Source organism: Bufo bufo, chromosome 5, assembly GCF_905171765.1.
Source record: "Bufo bufo chromosome 5, aBufBuf1.1, whole genome shotgun sequence".
NCBI classification, from domain to species: domain Eukaryota; kingdom Metazoa; phylum Chordata; class Amphibia; order Anura; family Bufonidae; genus Bufo; species Bufo bufo.
In genome coordinates, this window is record NC_053393.1 from 511,202,377 (window position 1) to 511,228,670 (window position 26,294).

Sequence of the window (26,294 nt, forward strand, 5' to 3'; positions counted from 1 at the left end):
CAGGATAGGGATTATAAGTACACAAAAAAAATATATGAGTTTAGTGGGGTGACAGAAGCCCTTTAAATACCTGATTGTCAGGATGCGGACAGTTAGGCTAGGTTCATATCACCATTTTGTTTTCTGTTCTTCTGATCCGTCAGAAGAACAGGAAAAAAAAAAAAGGATCCTTTATTTTGAGCATCCATTATACTCAGTTATGCTCATTTTGCATCCGCGGAGGAAATTTTTTCCATCAAAAAATGGATCTCAAACGAAAATGGCTAAAACGGATGCACATAAAACTAAATGGTGATGTGCACCTACCCTTAGACCCACCACTGGGTCTAACGACATGTACTCTTTTTTTTGTTTGCCAGGCAAAACCCTTCAAATAGCTGATCGTCAGATTGCAGAGGGTTGGACCCACCACGGGTCTAATCTTGATGGCCTATTCTAAGTACTGTAAAGGATAACCCCTCTAACACTAGTTGTGGTTGTGAGAGACCTCATTCAAAACGTATATATATTTCAATTTACAAGTGATTGTGTATACTCTAGGGCAGGATTTGATGGACTGCGTGCTCTCTCTCATGTGTGTATATAGATGTGTAGCATTCTCTATCTCCAGTCTAAGAGAGCTCCACTTCTCCAGTATAAAAGAACAGGGAGCCACGCTGTCAAAACATTGACATTAAAAAGCAGCGTATTAAAAGAAGCCACTCTCGGCTGAGACAATCCACATCCATTATTCTGAATTACTCTGAATGTGATTTAACGTTGACTGTCACATACCATTGTTAGCTGACTTAGCGATGGCCTTGGCGGCATTTCTCTGCACGTCAGGCAGAGGAGAAGTCTCCGCAAAGGTCAATATCTTCTTAAGTCCTCCTGACTGCTGAAGAAGTTGAACAGTGTCTACGTCCTCAAGGCAGTTTGCAATGATCAAAAGCACCTCCACATGTAAGTCATTAAGCTCCTGGAAATAGAGAGTCAGCTCATATGTAGTCAAACCACTTTACTCCCATACAAGTAGGTCCTTATTTGAAAATGAAAAAAGTAAATCCAGCTTCCAATAAAAGCGCTTTTATTGGAAACTGGATTTACTTTTTTCATTTTCAAGTTGCCTGTTTGCCTGGTCCCAGGCATATCCGTGCTTCCGAAGCAATTAGCAGGCGAGCGCGGCTGAATTTCTTTGGACTTGTGTTGAAGTAGGTCATTATATACAGTAAGTATATAGGCTCTATGAGAAGAGCCTACACAGGTTGTACATGATTGTCCAAAGTCTATGCTCGCTACTAGAGATGTTTGAAATTCGTTTGGTGGTAAAAGAAGAATTGCCTTATGGATTTCGTTATCACGGACCATAACGCAATTCCATGACGGAATGCATAACGGAATGCCTTTAGAGGCATTCCGTTATTCATTCCGTCATAACAGAAGTCTATGGCCTGTATAACGGATCCGTCCCGTTTCCGTTATGCAGAACAAACTGCAAATGCACATAAGAAATCTGTATGTATTGTGACGTCTTCTGCATGCAGTAATAAAAAGTAAAAAGACTGACTAAAATGACTAAAACCAAACCCTTGGTCATTTCTATGAATTTTTAATACCTTTCTGAACAATTTAAAGAGTATGTCCACCTTCACAACCAAATATTTTTTTTATTGTTAAAATGCATCTAGAATGAAAAATTTAATAATTTTGCACTAGGACTTGGATAAAAAATGTCCTATTGTTTTGTTCATACAGCATCTATGCACATCAAGACATCACCATGGTAACAGACAGCCAACAAACCCTGTTTAATGCTATCGTGCAGTCATACACACGCAGTACTTGGTAGCCTACTGATTGTAGCTTATGCGAGGGAACAGATGTGAGAAAGTTTAGAAGCAGGAGAAGACTACACTCAATGGGCCAGATTTATCATTAGCTCAAAGTCAAAATAATGGAGTGAAAAAGTCGCAAATTTTTGCGCAATCGCTAAAACTGTGCAAAAATTTGCGACTTTTATTGGCTCTGCGCTATGCTCGCCAGTTTTCTGAAAGTGGCCGTGTTTTCTTATGTAAATGAATCTCTAGACAGATTTACTATTGCGACAATTTAAAAAGTCTCAAAAAATTGCGCAATTTCACTCCAGTGAGGACCATGCTTATCTTATGCGACTTTTTAATAGAACATGCGACTTTTTTGTAAAGACGTGCGACTTTTGTAAAGCCGCTTACTAAAGGATAAACTGCTACCGTCAAACCACATTTAGCATAGTATTAAAGGACCATTAATAAATCTGACTTAGGCCTCATGCACACGACCGTTTTTCGGGTCCGCATCCACTTCAATGGGGCCGCAAAAAGATGCGGACAGCACTCTGTGTGCTGTCCGCATCCGTTGCTCCGTTCCGAGGCCCCGCAAAAAAAATATAGCATGTCCTATTCTTGTCCGTTTTGCGGACAAGAATAGGCATGTCTACAATGGGCCGTCCGTTCCGTTCCGCAAATTGCGGAAGGCACACGGGCGCGGTTTGCGGACCGCAAAAAACGGAACGGTCGTGTGCATGAGGCCTTAGCCAAAAGTGACTTTGGACATATGTAAAAGTGGAGTAAGATGTAAGTGTAATTATAAATCTGGCCCAATATGTTTGAAGTCTATTACCACGGAGATGCATAGGTCTGCACAGGGCTGGAGGCCCAAAATGAGAAGACATTTTATAATAAGATCTTTTGCAAAATTACTTCAATTTCATCTTCTAACATGGACTTTAACGTTAATATTGCTATGCATGTGTAAAGGACCCTTTACTCAGGTTGAAGACCAGGGCAATTATCAGAAAGAATTCCTAGGGACACTCGTTCCCAATAATTACTCTGGGTAAGGGCTCATGCACACGAACGTATTTTCTTTCCGTGTCTGTTCCGGTTTTTTTGCGGACCGTATGTGGAACCATTCATTTCAGAGGATCCGCAAAAAAAAAAAAATTACTCCGTGTGCATCCAAGGATAGTACTGTTCTATTAGGGGCCAGCTGTTCCCGTCCGCAAAATACGGAATGCACACGGACGTCATCTGTATTTTTTGCAGATCCCTTTTTGCTGACCGCAAAATACATACGGTCGTGTGCATGAGGCCTAAAAGTACCAGCAATCCTACAAATGCTCATTCCTTGGGCGAAACCAGCGCTGCTGTGGTCACCTAAATCATAATTTCTTGGCAGCAGATCATGCTGTCTAAACAGGCAATCTGCTTCCCAGAAGCAATGATTCTGTATGGGCACGAGCGATCACAGTAGCGATCACTCATCCCCACACAGAAGAGATGATTGCTGCATGTATATACAGATCTCACATCCTCTGATAAGCAGGCAATTATGGGGACGAACAGTCCCTGCTGTGTCGGCCCATGTAAAGAGGTCTTAACTATTTAAAGACGTATTCCCATTTTTGTCATGACCACAGGATGTGCCATAAATGAATTATTAGGATTCCAACATCTCACACTTAGGGCTTGTTCACACGAATGTAAGGGCTCCGTGCCTGTGCAGTGGACCGCAAATCGCAGTCCGCAATGCACGGGGCACCGACCGTGGGACAGCTGCATGCGGATCGCAGACCCATTCGTTCCGCTCCATCCGTTCCGCAAAAAGATAGAACAAGCTCTATCTTTTGGAGGAACGGAAGCACAGAACGGAACACCAAATAAGCACTCCGTAGTGCTTCCGTGGGGTTCCGTGCTTCCTTTCCGCACTGCATCTCTGGATTTGCGGTTTGCATCCGTGATGCATAATGCACACGGCTGGTGACCCATGTATTGCGGAACCGCCGTATGCGGCCCGCAGCACGGAGCCCTTACGTTTGTGTGAATGAGCCCTTAGGCCGATGATAGAGAAAGAATCACTCTCGCTCCTGATCATTGCCCCACGTAAACATGCCGCCGATCACCCAACCATTCAGCAAAGGTTTCTCTGGTACTTACATATTTTATGCTGCACCAAAAAAGATTGTTTGTGGCCGGCACGTTGCACCATGTCAATAGACAGCACTTGTTCCAACCACTGATCAAGTCCGCTGCTCGGACGGACAACCCTTTTAAGCAAATTTTTACAATGTAATATAAAATGTATAAAAAATGCTTACCTTTACTTCCAAAATTTTTAAAAGGTGATCCAAAGCTTGGTTTTCCTTCAGAGCAATCCTGCATCCTGCTTCACAGCTCACACTACCAAGAGCCTTCAGTGACAGCTGCTGAATTACTGGATAGTCTGACTTCAGTAGTTCCAGCAATGGCGGGATAGCGTTCTGCTCGCATATTGCACTGCGACTTTGGAAATCCTGTTTAGCAAGCAGCAGTGTTATTTATATTTTTATGCATGCCCAAGCGAAGGCAAGTATTAAAAAACACAAAACAGTGAAAAGTGGAACGTAAAGATCCCAGCTGAAAAGCAGGGCTCAGTCTAAACCCTCTGTGATGACCAGTGGGAGGAGCTGCAGGCCACCATTTGTTTACTACGTGTTTTGGCCCGCCAGAGAGGAAGCTTATTACACGTTCGGCCCCGGGAAAGCTCCTGTCGCACAGGCTCAACGTATCCATAGGTCCTATGGACCCAAAAGAGTGTCCCTTTCAGCAATTTTCTCATTCCCATCTGTACAAATGCCTATTCTTGTCTATAAGACACAGAACGGACACATGAATGTGGGCAGCACACAGATGACATCTTAAACTAAAAGGATAACTGTCATTTTTATTTTATTTGCTAGTTTATTAGAGCTGGCATGTATACCTGAGTTAGTCTGTCAATGATTGTCAAAAGATCTGTAATTACCTTATAATAACAGCTTTCATTAATGTCATCTGTCCCTTTCCACTGGTCCCTTAAAAGACTGTTGCTAGGGCTTGTCTGTCTTCCTTTTAGTATAAACAGAAGACAGAGGGGCGGTCCTTCACACTGCATGCCTGCATTAGGCTTCAGAGTGAGGAGGCGTGTCTCTCAGTAATCTAATCTGATTGGCTGGCAGGGAGCTGCTGGCTACAACAAGTGTGTATGGGAAGGGAGGGAAAGCAGTTTTGGCCTCAGAGAACTGACAGAGGAGCCATCTTGAGAAGGTCCTCATATTGTAAATGTTTAAACAGCCGTAACTAAGGGGAAAAACTCAAGGAAAACAGTGGTATGTGAAGAAACTAAAAATTGCTTTATGCATAATGCTGCAGCAGCAGTAACATATACTAAAATTGTTTTTTTTATGAAAACATGGCAGTTACCCTTTGAAGGCTATGTACACCTTTGGGGACAATTTTTTTTATTATTGCATTGTACTTATTTTGAGCTAAAAATAATTTTTTCAATTAGTCTTTATTAAAATTATGGAGCCTTTTTTTTGTACAGTGGATTTTCTGTCTTTTCCGTCATTTCGGGAGCTGATAGGTTCCTTATCTCTGCTCTCTGACATTATAAACACTCATTATAGCTCAGGTCTTATCTCACTTATAAGAATGTGGCTTAAATAAGTGTTTATGACCTCTTAGTAGTTAAGAGACAAGGTCACACAGTTAAAAAACTGTTAACCCTTTGTAACAGAATGGCTCAATATTTGTAATAAAGGCCAACTGATTTTTAGGCAAAAATGAGTTAAATGCAATCATAAACAAAAATTGCCTCCGAAGGTGTACATAGCATTAAAGGTGTAATGTATTAAAGGGGTTGTGCCAAGTTTTGAAGTAACTGATAATGGGATCTCGAAAAACGGGTGTTCCATTAGCCTGATCTGATGGAACGGCAGGTCCAGAATGCGCCCTGCTGCTCCATTCACTATCTATGGGACCGTCAGAGATAGCCAAGCCTGTACTTCGCTTACTCTGACATATTAAATGAATGGAGCAGCAGGGCACCTGCTCGATCTGCCATTCCATCATATAAGGGGAACGAGACCCCCATTCTCAAGATCAGTGGGGGTCTCTGTTGTCGGACCCCACCCATCAGTTAGTTCCTTTAAAACTAGACACAACCCCTTTAATACGTTACGTCTTAAGTTTACACTGTCTTGCTTTTAGACAATTTTTGTAAATCCGCCCCAATATTCCTTGTTTGATCTGTTTTTTAAAGGCCATCTGTCAGCAGATTTAACCCTTTGAAACTGGCTGACCTGTTACATGTGCACTTGGCAGCTGAAGGCGTCTGTGTTTGTCCCATGTTCATATGAGTCCGCATTGCTGAGAAAAATGAAGTTTTAATATATATATAAATGAGCCTCTAGGAGCAACGGGAGCGTTACCGTTACACCTAGAGGCTCAGCTCTCTCTGCAACTGCCGCTCCCTCTCCACTTTTATTTACAGGTCCAGGCAGGATGACGTTTTCACTGCCTGGCCCTGTCAATCTAAGTAGAGAGGGCGCGGCAGTTGCAGAGAGAGCTGAGCCTCTAGGTGTAACGGTAACGCCCCCGTTGCTCCTAGAGGCTCATTTGCATATAGTAAAACATCATTTTTCTCTGCAATGCGGGCACATATGAACATGGGGCCAACACAGATGTCTTCAGCTGCCAAGTGCACATGTAACAGGTCAGCCAGCGTCATAGGTACAAATCTGATGACAGAGGCCCTTTAATATTTGTTTCTCTCTAAGAGATCTGATGAAAATACTTTTACCTGAGCAAGCAGATAAATGCATTCTACAGAATTTTTCTTCACATCGGGGTCTGGGCTACTTAACAAACGGATGAGAGCTTCCAACCCATTCAGCTCAAATATTCTTGCCTTGCTGGTGTATTCATTAGCCATGTGGTCAAGGCAAAGAGTCGCAAATTCATGAACCACCACTTCTTCTACAAGAGGACAAAACACGAATATTACTGTATTTTATGTGACATTATAATGTACTGTTTATGGATTATTATACAGAAATTCACATTGTCCTCGCCTGAATTCTATGTCCATAAAGGATACATACTGGATACATGAATCTCTCCTACAATTTTAAGGTTCTCTGAGCTAACTGTGGTTTTCTCTTAGGGGGCTGTTTGATTGTTGAAACTCCCTTTATACCAATAGTTAGCACTGTCTTCAAGACTATGCCAAACACCTGGAGGAGATGAGAGCAATAGATGGAGGAACGTGGCATCTGCTCATATGCGGTGTAGCCAGCTGTTTGGCTGCCTGCTGCCACAGATCTACCAGTTTACAAGGGATGGTAGGAGCACAAATGGACCCAGGGGGCAGCTACTTTAGAAAGTAAGAATATTACTATATCCATAAAATTTTAGTATTGTTCTACAGTCGATAACTTGTGTCTAGAAAACCTCATTAAACAATATTATCCTACCATGAGCAGTATAATATGCTAAACGTAATTATCTGTAACTCTGTTTCTGGCGGTTTATATCCTGACTAGGGATGAGTAAACTTGCATTTTTCAAGTTCGAGTTCGGGTATTTGGGCAATTCCATCATGGATTCAGTTATCATGGAATATAACGGAATGCTATGATGGACTGCATCACGGAAACCTTTAAGAGGCATTCTGTAATAATAGAAGTCAATGGGCAGCATAACGGTTCCGGACAGTTTCCGTTATGCAGGAGTCCTGCAGGAATTGCACAAATACCCGAACCCGAACATGAAAAATGCAAGTTCGCTCAATCCTAATCCTAACATGTTATTTGGATGATCCAGACGTGCCGGTCCAGTAGAACTCAAATCTTGGGAAGTTCTTACACTGAAGGTACATGAACGTTCACTGGTGCTACCTTCTGACGTGAAGGTAAACTGCCCAATTGCTGCACTCTTCAAGGGATAAACCCGTGCCAGGCCAGTGGGCCCAACTAAATGAACAGAGCGTCATGTTGAGTATGTGCCCTGGTGCTCCATTCATCTGTACAGCACTAGGCTATTTTGGAACTCCTATAGAGATGAATGGTGCGGCGGTGCATGCTCGAACTGCCGCTCTGTTAATTTAGGGCACATGTGTTAAACTCAAGGCCTGCAGGTCGAATTTGGCCCACCACATCATTTTATGTGGCCCTTGCAAGATCGGGATGCAGAAATACCGGCTCTTTCACTGCAGGATGTAGCTGGCGTTTTACGCTTGCACCCACACTAAACATGGTGCGGAAGAACCAAAACCAGCTTAGGGCTTTATTAAGACCGGCGTCTAAAACACCAATCTTAATAAATGTGCCCCATGGTGCCTTAATGGCTCCCTCCTGGGGGTGTCTTCACTCTTGGAGGTGCAATCTCTACTTTAGGATGTCGGCTGTACCCAATCTGCTCCATACGGCGTGCTAGACACCATTATTCTTCTATACATTCGACTATACTCCCTCTGGGAAGTTCTCTTAATTATGTCTTGCTGACCCTTATACTTAATTTCTCACTCTTTGTCTTCTGCAGGCTTGTGATTTGGTGTCTCAGGTTATTTATCAAGTACTTACATTTAGGGTTCTGCTAAATGGCGAATTTTGTTGCGCGACAAGCAGGGGCGGATTGACCATACACCTTACAGAAAAATTTCCTTGTGGGCAGGTGCCCAGGGGGCCGCCCAAGTCCTCCTCATGGCTGCCAGCCGGGTATATAACGATCTGATGCTCTCAGCATTAATTAATGCAAGGAGCAGTAGGTACTTACGTACCTGGCCAATGGCCACAGATGTCCTCCTGAACTCAACTGAATCACCGTCCTCAGGACAGTGATACAGTTGAGTACTGTGGTGAGCGTGGCAGTATATTGTGCTGTACTCAGAATTGCTGGAATTTGCTTCTGCTGCACTATACAGTATTGCAGTCCCCCGTACTTCTGTTGTCCCTGCCTTCGGTCAATTTGCACCTACAACATTGGGCCACTTTTTGTTATTTTTTTCCAGGGCCACTTCAAGTAAAGCAGAGTAGCAATGTTCTAATAGAAATTAATGGGTTTCAGCATGACTCACACATTTGCCACAACTACGACCCAAGAATCGCAAAAAATCCAACCAGGTTAGATGTTTTGCGATTATGGGGTTGCCCTGCCCCATTCATGTTTATGAGAACAATGCTACACTGCGATACTTAGTCTTGACAGCTGTTGCGTGACCAAGATCCCGATGTAGCTGAACACTTACATTCTTACAATTACAAATGCCCCTTTGAAGGCAACCATAATGGCCCTCATTGAAAATGAGTTTGACACCCCTGATTCAGGCAGAACCCGGCTGGGTAAGTTGTCCCTGGGCTCGTGCTCCCTGCAGAAGAACCCCTGCTGATCTAATGGAGGATACAGGGATACCTGCTACAACCGTAATGCCCCTTTAAATGTACATATGCATTGTGTAGGAAATGCCGTCCTATGTTGGAGCTGCTTTTTAGTGGTTATTCAATAAAACATCTAAGACATACTGTAAAACCAGTTTTCTGTAATCCCCATAAGCGGCTATTAGTTACGGGGAAAACTTAGGAGCAGATGGTTGGTTTTGTCAACAGAACATTTTGCAGTTCTTACCTTCTGGTGCAAGCCGAGCAATTAGCGAAGGTATCATATCCAGCTTCTGCATCAATCTCCTAACATCATCTGGGAGAAATCCAAAAGACAAAAGTTAAAGGATGGGAACTGGATTTATGATGTTAATCTCTACAAACTTAATCAGGAAACAAGTTATATATCTGCAGTATATAATGATGTAGAGCTAAAATAACATGGTACACACAGTATACAATGAGAATCATCCAGATTAAGGATATTGAACAAACCAACGGTCTTGGAAATGCAGATCCTACCCAACCGAAAGAATGTATCCACAGTTCACTGAAGTATGACACACACATATGGGAACAGCAGATGTGAACATTTAGTCGCACTTCAGTAAAATGACACTTATCCCTGTTGCATTGTGCCGATATCAGTAGAGAATTCCTAGTAGAGCTATGATTGTTGTGTTATACGCAATGCAGAAAGTACAAGTGTGGACCCGAAAACTAACGCTTAGTTCGAGTACAAGCGTCAGAGGTGGCAAAAGAGGCAGATTTCTCCCTCCTGAATGACAGCTATTGTGCATACTCCTTTTTTATGGAGCACCGTCCTAAAGATCTTCTACCAGAACAATCTCTCCAAGGAGAATCAGCAGGATTTCATGTAAAAAGCTGTTTAACTGCTGCCAGGACTCATAGCGAAAGCTTGGGGGTCCTGTTTATCCCATCCACAATTTGTGAAAGCCTGTGAGTCCTGCCTCTCCTGCCCACTCAGAGAAAGCTTGTGAGTCCTGCTTCTCCTGCCCACTCAGAGAAAGCTTGTGAGTCCTGCCTCTCCTGCCCACTCATAGAGAAAGCTTGTGAGTCCTGCTTCTCCTGCCCACTCAGAGAAAGCTTGTGAGTCCTTCTTCTCCTGCCCACTCAGAGAAAGCTTGTGAGTCCTGCTTCTCCTGCCCACTCAGAGAAAGCTTGTGAGTCCTGCTTCTCCTGCCCACTCATAGAGAAAGCTTGTGAGTCCTGCCTCTCCTGCCCACTCATAGAGAAAGCTTATGAGTCCTGCTTCTCCTGCCCACTCAGAGAAAGCTTGTGAGTCCTGCTTCTCCTGCTTCTACTGAAATCAGTAAAATGACACTTATCCCTGTTGCATTGTGCCGATATCAGTAGAGAATTCCTAGTAGAGCTATGATTGTTGTGTTATACGCAATGCAGAAAGTACAAGTGTGGACCCGAAAACTAACGCTTAGTTCGAGTACAAGCGTCAGAGGTGGCAAAAGAGGCAGATTTCTCCCTCCTGAATGACAGCTATTGTGCATACTCCTTTTTTATGGAGCACCGTCCTAAAGATCTTCTACCAGAACAATCTCTCCAAGGAGAATCAGCAGGATTTCATGTAAAAAGCTGTTTAACTGCTGCCAGGACTCATAGCGAAAGCTTGGGGGTCCTGTTTATCCCATCCACAATTTGTGAAAGCCTGTGAGTCCTGCCTCTCCTGCCCACTCAGAGAAAGCTTGTGAGTCCTGCTTCTCCTGCCCACTCAGAGAAAGCTTGTGAGTCCTGCCTCTCCTGCCCACTCATAGAGAAAGCTTGTGAGTCCTGCTTCTCCTGCCCACTCAGAGAAAGCTTGTGAGTCCTTCTTCTCCTGCCCACTCAGAGAAAGCTTGTGAGTCCTGCTTCTCCTGCCCACTCAGAGAAAGCTTGTGAGTCCTGCTTCTCCTGCCCACTCATAGAGAAAGCTTGTGAGTCCTGCCTCTCCTGCCCACTCATAGAGAAAGCTTATGAGTCCTGCTTCTCCTGCCCACTCAGAGAAAGCTTGTGAGTCCTGCTTCTCCTGCTTCTACTGAAAGCAGTAAAATGACACTTATCCCTGTTGCATTGTGCCGATATCAGTAGAGAATTCCTAGTAGAGCTATGATTGTTGTGTTATACGCAATGCAGAAAGTACAAGTGTGGACCCGAAAACTAACGCTTAGTTCGAGTACAAGCGTCAGAGGTGGCAAAAGAGGCAGATTTCTCCCTCCTGAATGACAGCTATTGTGCATACTCCTTTTTTATGGAGCACCGTCCTAAAGATCTTCTACCAGAACAATCTCTCCAAGGAGAATCAGCAGGATTTCATGTAAAAAGCTGTTTAACTGCTGCCAGGACTCATAGCGAAAGCTTGGGGGTCCTGTTTATCCCATCCACAATTTGTGAAAGCCTGTGAGTCCTGCCTCTCCTGCCCACTCAGAGAAAGCTTGTGAGTCCTGCTTCTCCTGCCCACTCAGAGAAAGCTTGTGAGTCCTGCCTCTCCTGCCCACTCATAGAGAAAGCTTGTGAGTCCTGCTTCTCCTGCCCACTCAGAGAAAGCTTGTGAGTCCTTCTTCTCCTGCCCACTCATAGAGAAAGCTTGTGAGTCCTGCTTCTCCTGCCCACTCAGAGAAAGCTTGTGAGTCCTGCTTCTCCTGCCCACTCATAGAGAAAGCTTGTGAGTCCTGCCTCTCCTGCCCACTCATAGAGAAAGCTTATGAGTCCTGCTTCTCCTGCCCACTCAGAGAAAGCTTGTGAGTCCTGCTTCTCCTGCTTCTACTGAAAGCAGTAAAATGACACTTATCCCTGTTGCATTGTGCCGATATCAGTAGAGAATTCCTAGTAGAGCTATGATTGTTGTGTTATACGCAATGCAGAAAGTACAAGTGTGGACCCGAAAACTAACGCTTAGTTCGAGTACAAGCGTCAGAGGTGGCAAAAGAGGCAGATTTCTCCCTCCTGAATGACAGCTATTGTGCATACTCCTTTTTTATGGAGCACCGTCCTAAAGATCTTCTACCAGAACAATCTCTCCAAGGAGAATCAGCAGGATTTCATGTAAAAAGCTGTTTAACTGCTGCCAGGACTCATAGCGAAAGCTTGGGGGTCCTGTTTATCCCATCCACAATTTGTGAAAGCCTGTGAGTCCTGCCTCTCCTGCCCACTCAGAGAAAGCTTGTGAGTCCTGCTTCTCCTGCCCACTCAGAGAAAGCTTGTGAGTCCTGCCTCTCCTGCCCACTCATAGAGAAAGCTTGTGAGTCCTGCTTCTCCTGCCCACTCAGAGAAAGCTTGTGAGTCCTTCTTCTCCTGCCCACTCATAGAGAAAGCTTGTGAGTCCTGCTTCTCCTGCCCACTCAGAGAAAGCTTGTGAGTCCTGCTTCTCCTGCCCACTCATAGAGAAAGCTTGTGAGTCCTGCCTCTCCTGCCCACTCATAGAGAAAGCTTATGAGTCCTGCTTCTCCTGCCCACTCAGAGAAAGCTTGTGAGTCCTGCTTCTCCTGCCCACTCAGAGAAAGCTTGTGAGTACTGCTTCTCCTGCCCACTCAGAGAAAGCTTATGAGTCCTGCTTCTCCTGCCCACTCAGAGAAAGCTTGTGAGTCCTGCCTCTCCTGCCCACTCAGAGAAAGCTTGTGAGTCCTGCCTCTCCTGCCCACTTATAGAGAAAGCTTGTGAGTCCTGCTTCTCCTGCCCACTCAGAGAAAGCTTGTGAGTCCTGCCTCTCCTGCCCACTCAGAGAAAGCTTATGAGTCCTGCTTCTCCTGCCCACTCAGAGAAAGCTTGTGAGTCCTGCTTCTCCTGCCCACTCAGAGAAAGCTTGTGAGTCCTGCTTCTCCTGCCCACTCATAGAGAAAGCTTGTGAGTCCTGCTTCTCCTGCCCACTCAGAGAAAGCTTGTGAGTCCTGCCTCTCCTGCCCACTTATAGAGAAAGCTTGTGAGTCCTGCTTCTCCTGCCTACTCAGAGAAAGCTTGTGAGTCCTGCCTCTCCTGCCCACTCATAGAGAAAGCTTATGAGTCCTGCTTCTCCTGCCCACTCAGAGAAAGCTTGTGAGTCCTGCTTCTCCTGCCCACTCAGAGAAAGCTTGTGAGTCCTGCTTCTCCTGCCCACTCATAGAGAAAGCTTGTGAGTCCTTCTTCTCCTGCCCACTCATAGAGAAAGCTTGTGAGTCCTGCTTCTCCTGCCCACTCAGAGAAAGCTTGTGAGTCCTGCCTCTCCTGCCCACTCATAGAGAAAGCTTGTGAGTCCTGCTTCTCCTGCCCACTCAGAGAAAGCTTGTGAGTCCTGCTTATCCTGCCCACCCATAGAGAAAGCCTGTGATTCTTTTTATCCTGCCCACACAAAAAGGCTGTGAGTCTAGCTTTTAGTGCCCACCTATATAGAAATACTGTAAATCCTGCTTATACCAAAAATACATAGAGAATGCCCATGAGTCTTTCTTCAAGGACCCATTATAGAGAGAGTCTCTGGGTCCTTCTTCCCCCGCCCACACGGAGAAAGCCTGTGAGTCCTTCTCTCCTGTCCACTCATAGAGAAAGCCTGTGAGTCCTGCTTCCCCTGCCCACTCATAGAAAAAGCCTGTGAGTCCTGCTTCCCCTGCCCACTCATAGAAAAAGCCTGTGAGTCCTGCTTCCCCTGCCCACTCATAGAAAAAGCCTGTGAGTCCTGCTTCCCCTGCCCACTCATAGAGAAAGCCTACGAGTCCTTTTTCCAGTGCCCACTCATAGTTGAAAGCTTGTGCGTCCTGCTTATCTCACCCACAGATAGAGAAAGCCTATGTGTTTGGCTTATTCTGCCCCCAAAGTATGGTTGACACCTTTTCTGTATTATTTTGCATGTAGTTTATATAGAGAGACCTGTCAATCACTGTGTGGGAGAAGGGAACCAGGACAGATTTTTATATGGTTCTTGGCAGCAGTAAAACTGCTTTTCACATGAAAAATACTTAAAACAAAATCATAAGAGACTTATACAGGGTGGGCCATTTATATGGATACAACTTGATAAAATGGGAATGGTTGGTGATATTAACTTCCTGTTTGTGGCACATTAGTATATGTGAGGGGGGAAACTTTTCAAGATGGGTGGTGACCATGGCGGCCATTTTGAAGTCTGCCATTTTGAATCCAACTTTTGTTTTTTCAATAGGAAGAGGGTCATGTGACACATCAAACTTATTGGCAATTTCACACGAAAAACAATGCTGTTCTTGGTTTTAAAGTAACTTTATTCTTTCATCAGTTATTTACAAGTTTCTCTTTGTTTACAGCCATTGACATGTCGCCGAGGTTAACACGTGAGGAGCGGATAGAAATTGTGTTGATGTCTGGTGAACGCAGTAACCGGGTCATTGCAGCAGATTTCAATGCAAGACACCCTACGAGACCACCCATCTCCCATGCTACAGTTAGCAAACTGCTTGCTAAGTTTCGTGAAACTGGTTCAGTGTTGGATTTGCCAAAATGTGGACGCATGAAATCTGTCTCTAATGAAGAAACATCAGTGGCTGTCCTAGCTTCATTCAGCAAGAGCCCACAGCGTAGCACTCGCCGCATGTCACAGGAGAGTTGCATTAGTCGAACATCCCTTCGGCGGATATTAGCTACTCACAAATGGCACCCTTACAAACTCCAGCTACTGCAGCATCTCAACGAGGATGACCCAGATCGGCGCATGTGTTTCCCTCTTTATGCACTGAAGCTGGCACGTTCCCTGAGTTTTTCCAGCAAGATGGTGCACCACCACATTATAGGTGTCAGGTCCGAGCATTCCTAGATGAACAGTTTCCTGGAAAGTGGATTGGTCGTCGTGGGCCAGTTGAATGGCCCCCAAGGTCTCCCGATCTGACCCCCTTAGACTTTTATCTTTGGGGTCATCTGAAGGCAATTGTCTATGCTGTGAAGATACGAGATGTGCAGCACCTGAAACTACGGATACTGGAAGCCTGTGCTAGCATTTCTCCTGCGGTGTTGCTATCAGTGTGTGAAGAGTGGGAGAAGAGGGTTGCATTGACAATCCAACACAATGGGCAGCACATATTGAACACATTTTATAAGTGGTCAGAAACTTGAAAATAACTCATGAAAGAATAAAGTTACGTTAAAACCAAGCACACCATTGTTTTTCTTGTGAAATTGCCAATAAGTTTGATGTGTCACATGACCCTCTTCCTATTGAAAAAACAAAAGTTGGATTCAAAATGGCCGACTTCAAAATGGCCGCCATGGTCACCACCCATCTTGAAAAGTTTCCCCCCTCACATATACTAATGTGCCACAAATAGGAAGTTAATATCACCAACCATTCCCATTTTATTAATGTGTATCCATATAAATGGCCCACCCTTTTTTCCACTTCATATCTTAAAGTAGTTTTATACCTAAAAAAACTGCAAAAGTAGTGGTGTTGACAAAATTGTATGGAAGTACAATAAAAAAGGCAATGCATTTGGTATACTTGAAGGATGATTAATTTTTACCGTAAATGGTAGAAAAATTACCTACACTTGATGATCCAGCATCGTTAAAGGGGTTATCTGGGTTATAGCAGGGAGAGTGGTGGCTGGAGGACCCTGGATTTCCCCAGGTCGGACCACCACCAAAACGCTCTTCCCATAGTAGTGAATGGGAGCGCAACGCGCTTCCGTGGCCTCCACTCCCATTCATTTCTATGGGGCCGACGGAAATAGTCGAGGCTATTTTCGGCAGCCCCATAGAAATTAATGGAAGCCCATGCGCAGGGTCCTCCAGCCACCACCTTCCCTGCTCAGTTCTCGATACAGGTGCGGGTCCCAGAGGTGAACCATCTGTACGAGCAGCTCAGACAATGGGGGCATATCCTAGTCATATGCCCCCATTGTCTGAGATGGGAAAGACCCTTTAATATCCGATCAGGTCTGACACACAGCCCCACCAATCAGATGGCTATTCTGGCACTAGCAGCTGCTGCGGACATCTTCTTAGTGGGGGTACCTGGTGTCAGACCCCCACCGATCTGATTCTGACAACCTATCTTAGGTCATCAAGATCTATAACCCAGAGAAGCCCTAACCTAGATAAACTCAGGGGGAGATATATCAAAACTGGTGTAGAGGAAAACTGGTTTAGTTGCCCATAGCAACCAATCCGATTCCACCTTTCAATTTCCAAAGGAGATGTGAAAAATGAAAGCTGTGATCTGATTGGTTGATATGGGCAATTAAGCCAGTTCGACTTTACACCAGTTTGATAAATCTCCCGCATAGGGCGAGATGTATGACACAGTCTAAAGGAAAAATTGTCTTTGTTGCCGAGCAACCAATCACAGCACAGTTTTTTTTTGTATTCTGTGTTTGAAAAATAAAAGCTGTTCTGTGATTGGTTGTTATGAGCAACATAGACAGTTTTTTTAGACAGTTTTATAAATCTGCCCCATATGGCGGACCCACTTTGTTGATACTTAATTTTTTACATCATTTTAACAAAACCGCAGCAAAAAACACCACGGTTTTGCAAAACTGCAGCATTTTTTTATATATATAACATGAGTTGTATTGTATAAAATGACTTACTATGTGCTGCCATGATTCCACAGACCATTGTGGCATTTCTGCGCACTATTTTATCTTCATGAGAGATAAGTTTAGATAATGATTCGACTGCTCCAAGTCCAAGAAGGGTTGCTTTATTTTCATCTCCTTGAAGAACATAAATTTATAATTTAGCGGTGCCCAGCGATAGATACAGCATGCTACGAGATCAATACCAGTTATAGGAAGGTTACCTGACTACACAGGATTAGACAGTAAAGCCTGTTTTACACTGCCCGATTTTTCGGCAGATAATTGCTAACCAGCGTTTGCATGAACGCTCGTTAGCGATCATCTGGCAGTGTAATACTGCCACCGATTTCCTAAAGAACTAGCAAACACTCGATCTGGCAATCCAATTCTTTTGACAGGTGATCGTGGTGTCTAATAACGATCTGCCAGGAGCAAACCACTAAACAGCACAAGGACGAGCGATGGCATAGTGATCGCTCCTCCCCATGCTGTGGAGGAGATCGCTGTAAGTAACAGCAGCGGTCTCCTCCACTAGGTAGCAGGCGATTGCCGGGAGGGAACGCTTCCCTCGCGACAATCGTCTGCCACATCGGGCTGTTTAATACCCTGCTTATCATTACACAAAACAATATACCGTAGTCAGGTCAAGTTCACACAGATCTTAGGGTAGGTTCACCCTTGCATTAAACTGATCCGACAGGCTGTTCTGGCAGAGAAAAGACTGTTGGAGTTCACCAGATCCAGCCTACCCCACTGACTATAATGGGATCCGGACGTTTTCCGGTATATGTGCCGGTTTTCAGCTGGACAAAAACCGTTCTAAAGCCGGCACTTCAATAGAAAGCTGGACCCCACTATAGTCAATGGAGTCTGGCCATGAACGGCAGTGTCCAGCTAGGCTCGATTTGGTGAACTGGGACAGGCCGTTCTCTTCCATAACAGCCTTCTGGATCCGATTAACGCAAGTGTGAAAATGTAAATGACTTGTGTAAATCTTACATGGCTCCTGAGAATCTTAAACATGTCCTGAAGAGTTGTTCTTCGACCCTTGAAGATGCAGTTTTAGAAGCCAAAACCAGGAGAGGATTTAATATAGTTGTATTCGTCCTTAATACTTTTTTATGATCCACTCCTGATTTTTGCTTAAAAAACTGGATACAAATTCTGCACTTGTGGCTGTACCCTTATCGATGTTATTACTTTATCCAAAAGACCAGTACTTTGAGAAGACCACCACTTCATCTACACCAAATTTCCTTCTATACCATCATAAACTATGCATACAGGCCATTTTTTGTGCTTGGACCACCCTTCTAGAAGACCATTTTAATGTCATTTTGGGTTATATCAAAGAGGTTTCACTGTATTGTATTTGGACTTTGTATTTGGTATCTAATGGCAGAAATGGGTGTTTATGGCCAACCTAAAGGGGTTGTTTATGGCCAACCTAAAGGGGTTGAAGACAATCAGGGTACACTGACATCATAGAGGAAGGGGTCCCACTCGGGTACCACCCTCTAGGAGTCAAAATGGAGAACCATCTGTACGAGCAGCTCAGGTTCTAGCTGACTCGAGACATCCTCTTAATACAAGGACAACCATTCATCTGAATGGCTGCCAGGAATTAATACATTCGACTTGACAGGGAGGTCAGGAGCAGGATCCTGACCGATCAGCTGGGCTCTGAAAGGGGATGTCCCTGATAAGACAACCGCTTTAAAAAGAGCCTGTCAGCAGTTTTGCTAACTGCTCCCTGTTCTCTGCAGTAGGCTGCTTCACAGCCCGTCTGCTCTCAGTGACAGCTGTGCTGGTCTCCTGGTTGGATGCTACAGCTGTCACTCAAAGCATGGTGGAGGGGCTGTGAAGCAGCTCACTTCAAAGAATACTGGTTCCTGAATGAACGCCTTTGGGGCACTTATGGGAGCGGCAGCTGCTGGAATAAAAATTCCTTTGCAAATGCACCAATAAGGGTCCATTCACACGTCCGCAAAATGGGTCCGCATTTGTTCCGCAATTTCGCATAACAGGTGCGGACTTATTCATTTTCAATGGGGCCGGAATGTGCTGTCCGCATCCGCATTTGCGGATCCGCACTTCTGTTCCGCAAAAAAATAGTCCTATTCAAGTAAAGGCATTTTCTATGAGAGTGCCGGCCATGTGTGGTCCACTAAATGCGGAACGCACATTTCCTGTGTCCGTGTTTCACGGATCCGCAATTTATGGATCCGCAAAACACATATGGACGCGTGAATGGACCCTAAAGGTATTCTTGTCCTGCTGTCCATAGCACCTATGTAACCCTGTCAGCCAGGGGTGGACTGGGAACTTAAAGTGGCCCTGGAAAAAAAACAAAAATTGGCCCCAAGTTGTAGGCGAGTCCAATCTGACAGAAAGCGGGGCAGAACAAGTAGGCAGGGACAACACAAGCCACAAGTAGGCAGGGACAGCAATACTATAGTGCAGCACAAAATACCGCCCCAGAAGAACCAAATACCAAAGTGCAGTATAAAATACTGCACTACCACAGATGAATTCAGGAGGACACTTGTGGTCACTGGCCAGGTGCATAAGTACCTAATGTTTCTAGCATTAATTAAGGCTGAGAGCATCAGATCGTTATGTACGTGGACCATGGCCATGAGCAGGGTTTGGGCGGCCCCCAGGGCATCTGACATCCAGGAAATTTTACTATAGGGTCTATGGCCAGTCCACCCCTGTTTTCAGCGGTTTGGCAGGGTCAGAACTGCTGACAAACTCCCTTTAAGGAACCATAAGTATGTCACACATATCAATGTAATATTATATGACACCTTTTAATTGAAATCCGATTATAATTACAGAAAATAGACACATTTTTGCATATTTTATTTGGCTTTCATATACTAACATGGCTTATGTGTGATAAATGTTTGTGGAAAGCAACAAGATTTATACTTTTGTACACAAAGTACTGACGAGAAGCTGTAAGAAAGAAATGCCCATGTCCTTACACAACCTCTACCCAATCACCACACAGTTCACGCACAGGGACACACACTGTAATAAAGCACATAGTGCATGCACACCCTCCTACACTAGAAGCCTGTGCACAAAAACCTTTATCATCAGCTATGACTACACTTTAAAGGGTTTGGATTAAAAGTTACAATTTTTTTGCAGTTTTTGTTTTGCCTTTTCACTTGACTGGGGTTTAGATGACACACGGTTCAAGGACAAACTCAGTGCTGTTTCCATAAAAAGTCTCGTATACCACATTTAACTGTTAAAGGGATACTTCTGTCAAAAGTGAATTTTTTAATCTCAATGTTCAGAGAAATAATTTTTAGAATATAGACTGTTTTCTTCTATACTCAGTCTGTCAGTACTATAGCATTGGAAATGAAATACATAATATTGTCCTTTTGTAGCAGTTCAGACAAGTGCTAAAACCTTCTAAGCCACTGTCAGTTTACTGTTGCTGTGAAGGGAAGATGCTATCTGAATGATAATCCTCATGATAATAGTAGGTGTAGAACTGGAATGTCAGTATGACAGCAATATCATTCTCTTCATAGGACTAGCTAAAGATGCCCAGAAGAGCATTGCATTGATTGGTGTAATGTGTGCTTCTCTAATTAAGTCACTACAGGGAAGCTTATATACGGTCGCAGTGATGGTCTTACTGAAAAAGCTAAGCAGACTGCTTGCCCTACCATAAGTACAGACTAAGATAACCTAGAATACTAGGCTATCAAGCACTGAACATCACTCTTACTAAGTCATCAGGGAGTGAATGCAGGGAGCAACTGTCAATGAACACCAACAGAGGAGGTGACGCTGAGGTTCACCCATCTCTACAGAGCATGTGCATGTCCACATTTAATTGCATTGCGATCTTTGTGTCTTTGGAAACACCACACCGAGCATAGGAGGCAAGGGGGAAACAGGGAATCAGGCCTGAGAACTAGGGAAGGAAGATGGACACCTCTTAGTTAAACCCTCATCACAATCCTGTCTGACTATCAGTATGAACAGACCCCAGAGGTAGGTGTGTTCATACGCAGGAATACCTAGAATCCTATCAAGCCCTATAGGACCCTGGTACTAATGGCAGGGACGAGACTACCTGCTCCTCCAACAGGAAGGACAAACAGGAGTCTCCTTCAGGCCTAATACAAACAATAGGATAATGCAACACACAGAACCCAAACAAAATACAAAAGGGAAAAGAAAGACTTCACTTCAAAGGAGCAATGGAAGCACCAGGAACTCAGCCGAGATCCAACCACAATCTACACAAAAGGTCCAAACAGAAGCTATAAACCGCACAGCATTGTGGGAGAAGCAACTATAAATAGAGAAGGTTAAATGATCCAGGGGAAAGAAGGTGAGGCAAGCACCAGAAACAACACAGAGGTCATTTGATCCAAACGGAAAACATGTCAGATCAAAACCACGTGTTGCCAGTCTCACCGATCTCCTGCCACCTGTCACGGGAACATCCGTGACACTTTGTTGCTTTCATTGGATAAGATATATCATGAATAAAGTATAATAGATCAATCCATAAGAGATAGACCCTAGTGACAAGTAATTAATTTCAAACTAAGCCCCAAATGGGGTTCTCCTCTGCTGGAACTTTGGAGTCCATTACTGGGACAGTGCCTGGATCTAGTGAAGGATCCTCTGGTACTCTTGTGGGCAGTGGCGTACACAGATATCAAGGAGCGCCATAGAAAAACTTAGTAAGGCCTCCCCTATAAGTGAGATTTCTGACCAATTTATGTTTTATTTGTTGAGTAAAACATGGAACGAATGCTTTAAAAATGTGCCGTTCATTCTGAACACCATATTTCTCCATGTATTTACACCGGACGACTGGCATATATATCTACTGATAAATCTCATCCATAGAACTCAAAATGATCTGCTTCCGTTCACACAGAATATTACAAAATTGAATGCCTGTAGCCACCACTAAGGGATCTCAGCGCATAGGAATTTATACAGTTACCATCGAATGCAAGGGCAGCTGTACAGTGATTTTTGCATTGCATTCCCCCTAATGGTGACTGTGGGAAAGTACAATGGATTTATGTCAAGAATGAGGAGAAAGAGGTCAGCACTGGGCCCCTCTCACCCCTGGCCCTACAGCAGTGGTGTGGTCTGCCTCCATGGTGAGTACCCCACTGCCAGTGAGTCAGTCCAACCCCGATGAATACAGGGAACGCATGTTATCTCACTGAACCAACAAGGAGTTACGAAGAAATACATTTTATCAAATCCGTGATCGTCCGTAGGAGAAGCTCATAAGCATGTGTACAGAAGGGTTGTTGAGGGAACTGTGTCTAGAACGTTTAGCACAGCATCAATAAGCTCCTGGTGCTTATTTTGTCCAACTTACATCTATGGCATATTGTTTTTGGGCTGGACGATATTTCAGAAGAGCTGAGAGATTGGAAGGTGATATTACTGTATGAATGCACCCTGTGAACCGGCTTAGGCCTTGTTCACATTTCTGTTTTTCACAAACATGCTATCTGCCCTTTCCACGGACATCATGGGTCAGTGAAAAAATGAAGGAGTCATGCTCTCCTGCGATCCATGATGCAGACCAAAGACACCCACTGAAGTCTATAGGTCCGTGAAAAACCACTGAAACAACACAGATGGCATCTGTGTTTGGTCCATTTTTCACGGACCAATGGTAGGTGCTGAGCAGTGTCAATGGAATACGGATGGCACGCGGAGGGCAAAAAACGGACACATGCACCAAACACGGATCCTTAAAGGACAACTTCACGGATGAAAGAAGAACTAATTTTTCCACAGACGTCAAAAGGAGATGGAAATGTGAACGAGACATTAGCTCAGTGTAATTTCACATTCCATGCCTGGTCCATGCCTGTAAAGCTCTGCTACAGTAGAAGACAGATCACTAGCAGTTAGGTTACATGCACACGGCCGTACGCATTTTGTGATCCACAAACTACAGAGCCACAAAATAGAGATACTAGCCACGTGACATCCATGTGCTGTCCAGATTTTTTTGCGGCCCCATAGAAATTAACGGGTCTAAGTGTGATCCGCAAAAAATGCAAATCGTACATGGACCAAAAATACAGTCGTGTGCATGAGGCCTTATACACTTGTTTTCTTTATTACAGGATACTTTTATATCACAAATTATTGGAGTTACTTCTAAGTGACTGTTTATCACAAACCTTTTTTTGCAAATTTGTATAAAGCATCACAGGATTTAGCAAGAATTTCCTCTTCTGGAGACTGAAGCATTAAGACTGCAGTTTCTGCCTTTTTACTTTCGATTGCTAATAAATCAAACTGCAAACATAAAGGGAAAAATATCTGAACGCTACATACAAGTGACATTATACATGACATAGTCACAGGTGGTGATCAGGTACAGAAGACAAATACCATGTTGTGCATGTTAGATCTGATGTAGAAGATGTGTTGGGGTTCCATAGGGAACCCATGAGAAAAATAGAAAACATAGGTCTGCCCATGAGCTGCAGACTGAGAATAGTATAATATTTCTTTTCAATATATTTTATTTTTTTCACTTTTATATTAAATGCATTGGAGCATTGAATGGAGGGAAGGGATGCAAATGAGCTCTTAACAAGCTCTGCCTCTAATGCCACCAGATGTAAGGCAGCGATAAGTCAATGTTCAGCTCTTAAACTAAGCCTTGAGACATGACTTGGATATTAACTAAGCCAGCACCTCATCTGCAGACAGCTGTTTCGGGGTGATTGCCCCTCATCAGTGCAGAGCAGAGAGAACTGGCTTAACTGGGTGAGAGGCCTGTGTCTGGGTCAGGGGGGAACTAACTCTCCTTAGGGAGAGAGCACCTTTATCAGTGTGAGGAAGTCTCATACTGATTAAGGTGCACTCTCCCTAAGGAGAGTTAGTTCCCCCCTGACTTGGAGCATTGAAAAAATGGTTGCAAACCCAAAGAAACAAGAATTACAGGGGTTCTCCTGAATATTTTGCTGTGTGTTGACCTGTGAAGGGAAGACAGTCTGCTTATTTCTTAAACCTTCGTTGCGCTGTGGACTCTTTCACTCAGGTCCCGACCGGATGTGTTCTTAAGACTCAGAAACCTATCCGGTCAGGATCTGACTGTAAGAGCCCAAAGCTGGTCTGAGCGGAGTAGAGATGGCCCCACAGGAAAGCACTCAGCAAGATTTTTAAAAAAGCCTGGATAACCCCTTTAAGCATAATACAAGGATCTTAGGGCTCAGGCACATAAACATTTTTTTTTTCCGTGACCGTTCCGTTTTTTCGGCCCATATGCGGAACCTTACCCTTCAATGGGTCCGCAAAATAACGGAAATGACCCTGTGTGCATTCCGTTTCCATATGGCCGTTCCGCAAAAAAAATAGAACATGTCCTATTCTTGTCCGTTTTGCAGACAAGGACAGGCATTGTTACAATGTTAGGGCCCATGCACACTACTGTATGTATTTTGCGGTCTGCAAAACACGGATCCGCAAAAAAAATAAGGATGACGTCCATGTGACATCCGTATTGCATTTCTTTTTTTTGCGGATCCGTGTTTTTCAGACCGAAAAATACATACGGTCGTGTGCATGAGCCCTAACACTAGATACTGCAGATAACATACCAGATTTTTCTTAGTGGGGAAAGCAAAAATTGAACTGAACTAACTGACCTGGTTCTGGAGCTAGCCATGGCAGGGAACTAGCGCTCCTTATAGAGACCAGGTGTGTATACAGAGTGGCAATGCTCTACGGGAAAATACAGTATGCAAAGAGAATTTTCCCAAGGAAAGAGAACCATCTCACTGGAGACACCATGTGGAAAATGGTTCCCTGTGTGTCAAAGTCCGACTTTTTAACAAACCTTAGGACATGACAAGGAAAAATATCCAAGCAAGGTATCCATTTGTAGGCGGCTGTTTTGGGGTGCTTGCCCCTTGTCAATATGGAATAGGATTCTGGCTTGCTGAGTGCAATGCCTTGGTACCCTGCCTAAGGGTCCATTCACACGTCCTTGTGTGTTTTGCGGATCCACTCATCCGTTAAACATGGACATCGGCGATGTGCGTTCCGCATTTTGCGGACCACACATCGCCGGCACTTAATAGAAAATGCCTATTCTTGTCAAGAATAGGACATGTTCTGTTTTTTTCGGGATCGGAATTGCGGACCTGGAAGTGCGGACCCGCAATTCCGGATCAGGGCAGCACATCGTGCTGCCCCATAGAAACGAATGGGTCCGCAATTCCGTTCCGCAAAATGCGGAACGAAATTGCGGACGTGTGAATGGACCCTAAGCTGCATCCAAGTCATCACACGCAGCCAGCCAGAATCCTCTATACTGAGCAGGAGCAAGCACCCAGAAACAGCTGCCTACGGTTGGATATGCCCAAAGACTTAAAAACTAGGTCTTTGACTCATAGGGAGGTGGTGCTAGCGAGATGGTTCTCTATCCTTAGGAGATAACTCTTTGCATCTTTTGCTAGCCATGTGATGTTTTTGGAGTTTTCTGATAAATAATGGATATTTCCTTTTATATGATTTTCATACACATAGGGGCTCATTTATTATCTTTTTTTTTTACGCCAATATTTGGTGTATTTATGTCGCAGATTTTGTCGCAAAAAGGTGTTTTTGGGGCAAAATATGCAACTTTTTCCTGAGCGGGTGAGGAAAAGTCACAGCCACAGTGACATCTGCCATTGTTAGGGCTCTGCTGGGTCCACCTCAAACCAATCACATGTCCGCCAGGACCAGCAAAGGCAGCGCCAATGCCTCGGTTCTATGCTCTGCGCAGGTTAGTAAAGAGAAGACAGAAGCAGTAAAAGCAAGTCTTCTCTGAAGGGTCCCCAGCAGGCTTCGACAGTGGGGGACCTGACATTTGGCTGCCCGATCATTCAGGAAGCTGCCTTTTACTATGGCACAATAAACCAGTTAGGAATAAACTGTTAATTCCCATATATCTTATGTAATAAAGATAATCTGGATATTTACAGTAATGGTGGCCATAGTGATTACTTTAGTCCTTCAGGAATAGCAGTCGTTGAGCTGCAGTTGTTTCTCTATCACTTCATTAACACTGATCCGTTCTGACAGCTACACCTCCTTATTGCTGACTTACCACATCCTTTGGTGGAGCTTCAACTTCCTTCTTTATTTTTTTCCCCATTCTATAAATAATAGAAACAGAATAATCTCAGGATACAGCACATTTCAGGATAAGACTATTTATTAATATCTTTAAAGGCTTTGGACTCCTTCACACAGTTACACAGTTAATACGGTTGAAAAAAGACATAAGTCCATCAAGTTCAACCAAGTGTTACCCCGAGTTACAAAAAGTAGCATTCTCTTTCAGGCTGCAACCTTTATTTCTTCATTCTTTTTCGACCCCCTTCCACGATAGTTTCCAACCTGCTCTGGAGTCCGTCCCAGTAATACATGCTGATTGTCAGGTCTTGGAGTCTCAGCCTTTCTTCACATCTCCGGTGAATGTATCTGGCAGGCTGTCCCGGCAGACAACCGCCACCCGGAGTTCACCGGATCCCCTTAGACTATAA

General features: G+C 44.2%; 1 protein-coding gene across 1 annotated transcript in view; it reads right to left on the reverse strand.

The window, feature by feature from the left end:
• ARMC3 (armadillo repeat containing 3) overlaps window positions 1-25,903 on the reverse strand; it is a 103,686-nt gene extending 77,783 nt beyond the window's left edge. The window contains exons 1-7 of the mRNA XM_040433023.1: window positions 25,856-25,903; window positions 22,932-23,049; window positions 16,738-16,863; window positions 9,441-9,509; window positions 6,619-6,794; window positions 4,115-4,309; window positions 775-958 (exon numbers count right to left, since the gene is read on the reverse strand). Coding sequence (XP_040288957.1) covers window positions 775-958; window positions 4,115-4,309; window positions 6,619-6,794; window positions 9,441-9,509; window positions 16,738-16,863; window positions 22,932-23,049; window positions 25,856-25,903 — 916 coding nt within the window. The remainder of the gene's footprint in view (window positions 1-774; window positions 959-4,114; window positions 4,310-6,618; window positions 6,795-9,440; window positions 9,510-16,737; window positions 16,864-22,931; window positions 23,050-25,855) is intronic.
• Window positions 25,904-26,294: the final 391 nt, after the last annotated feature.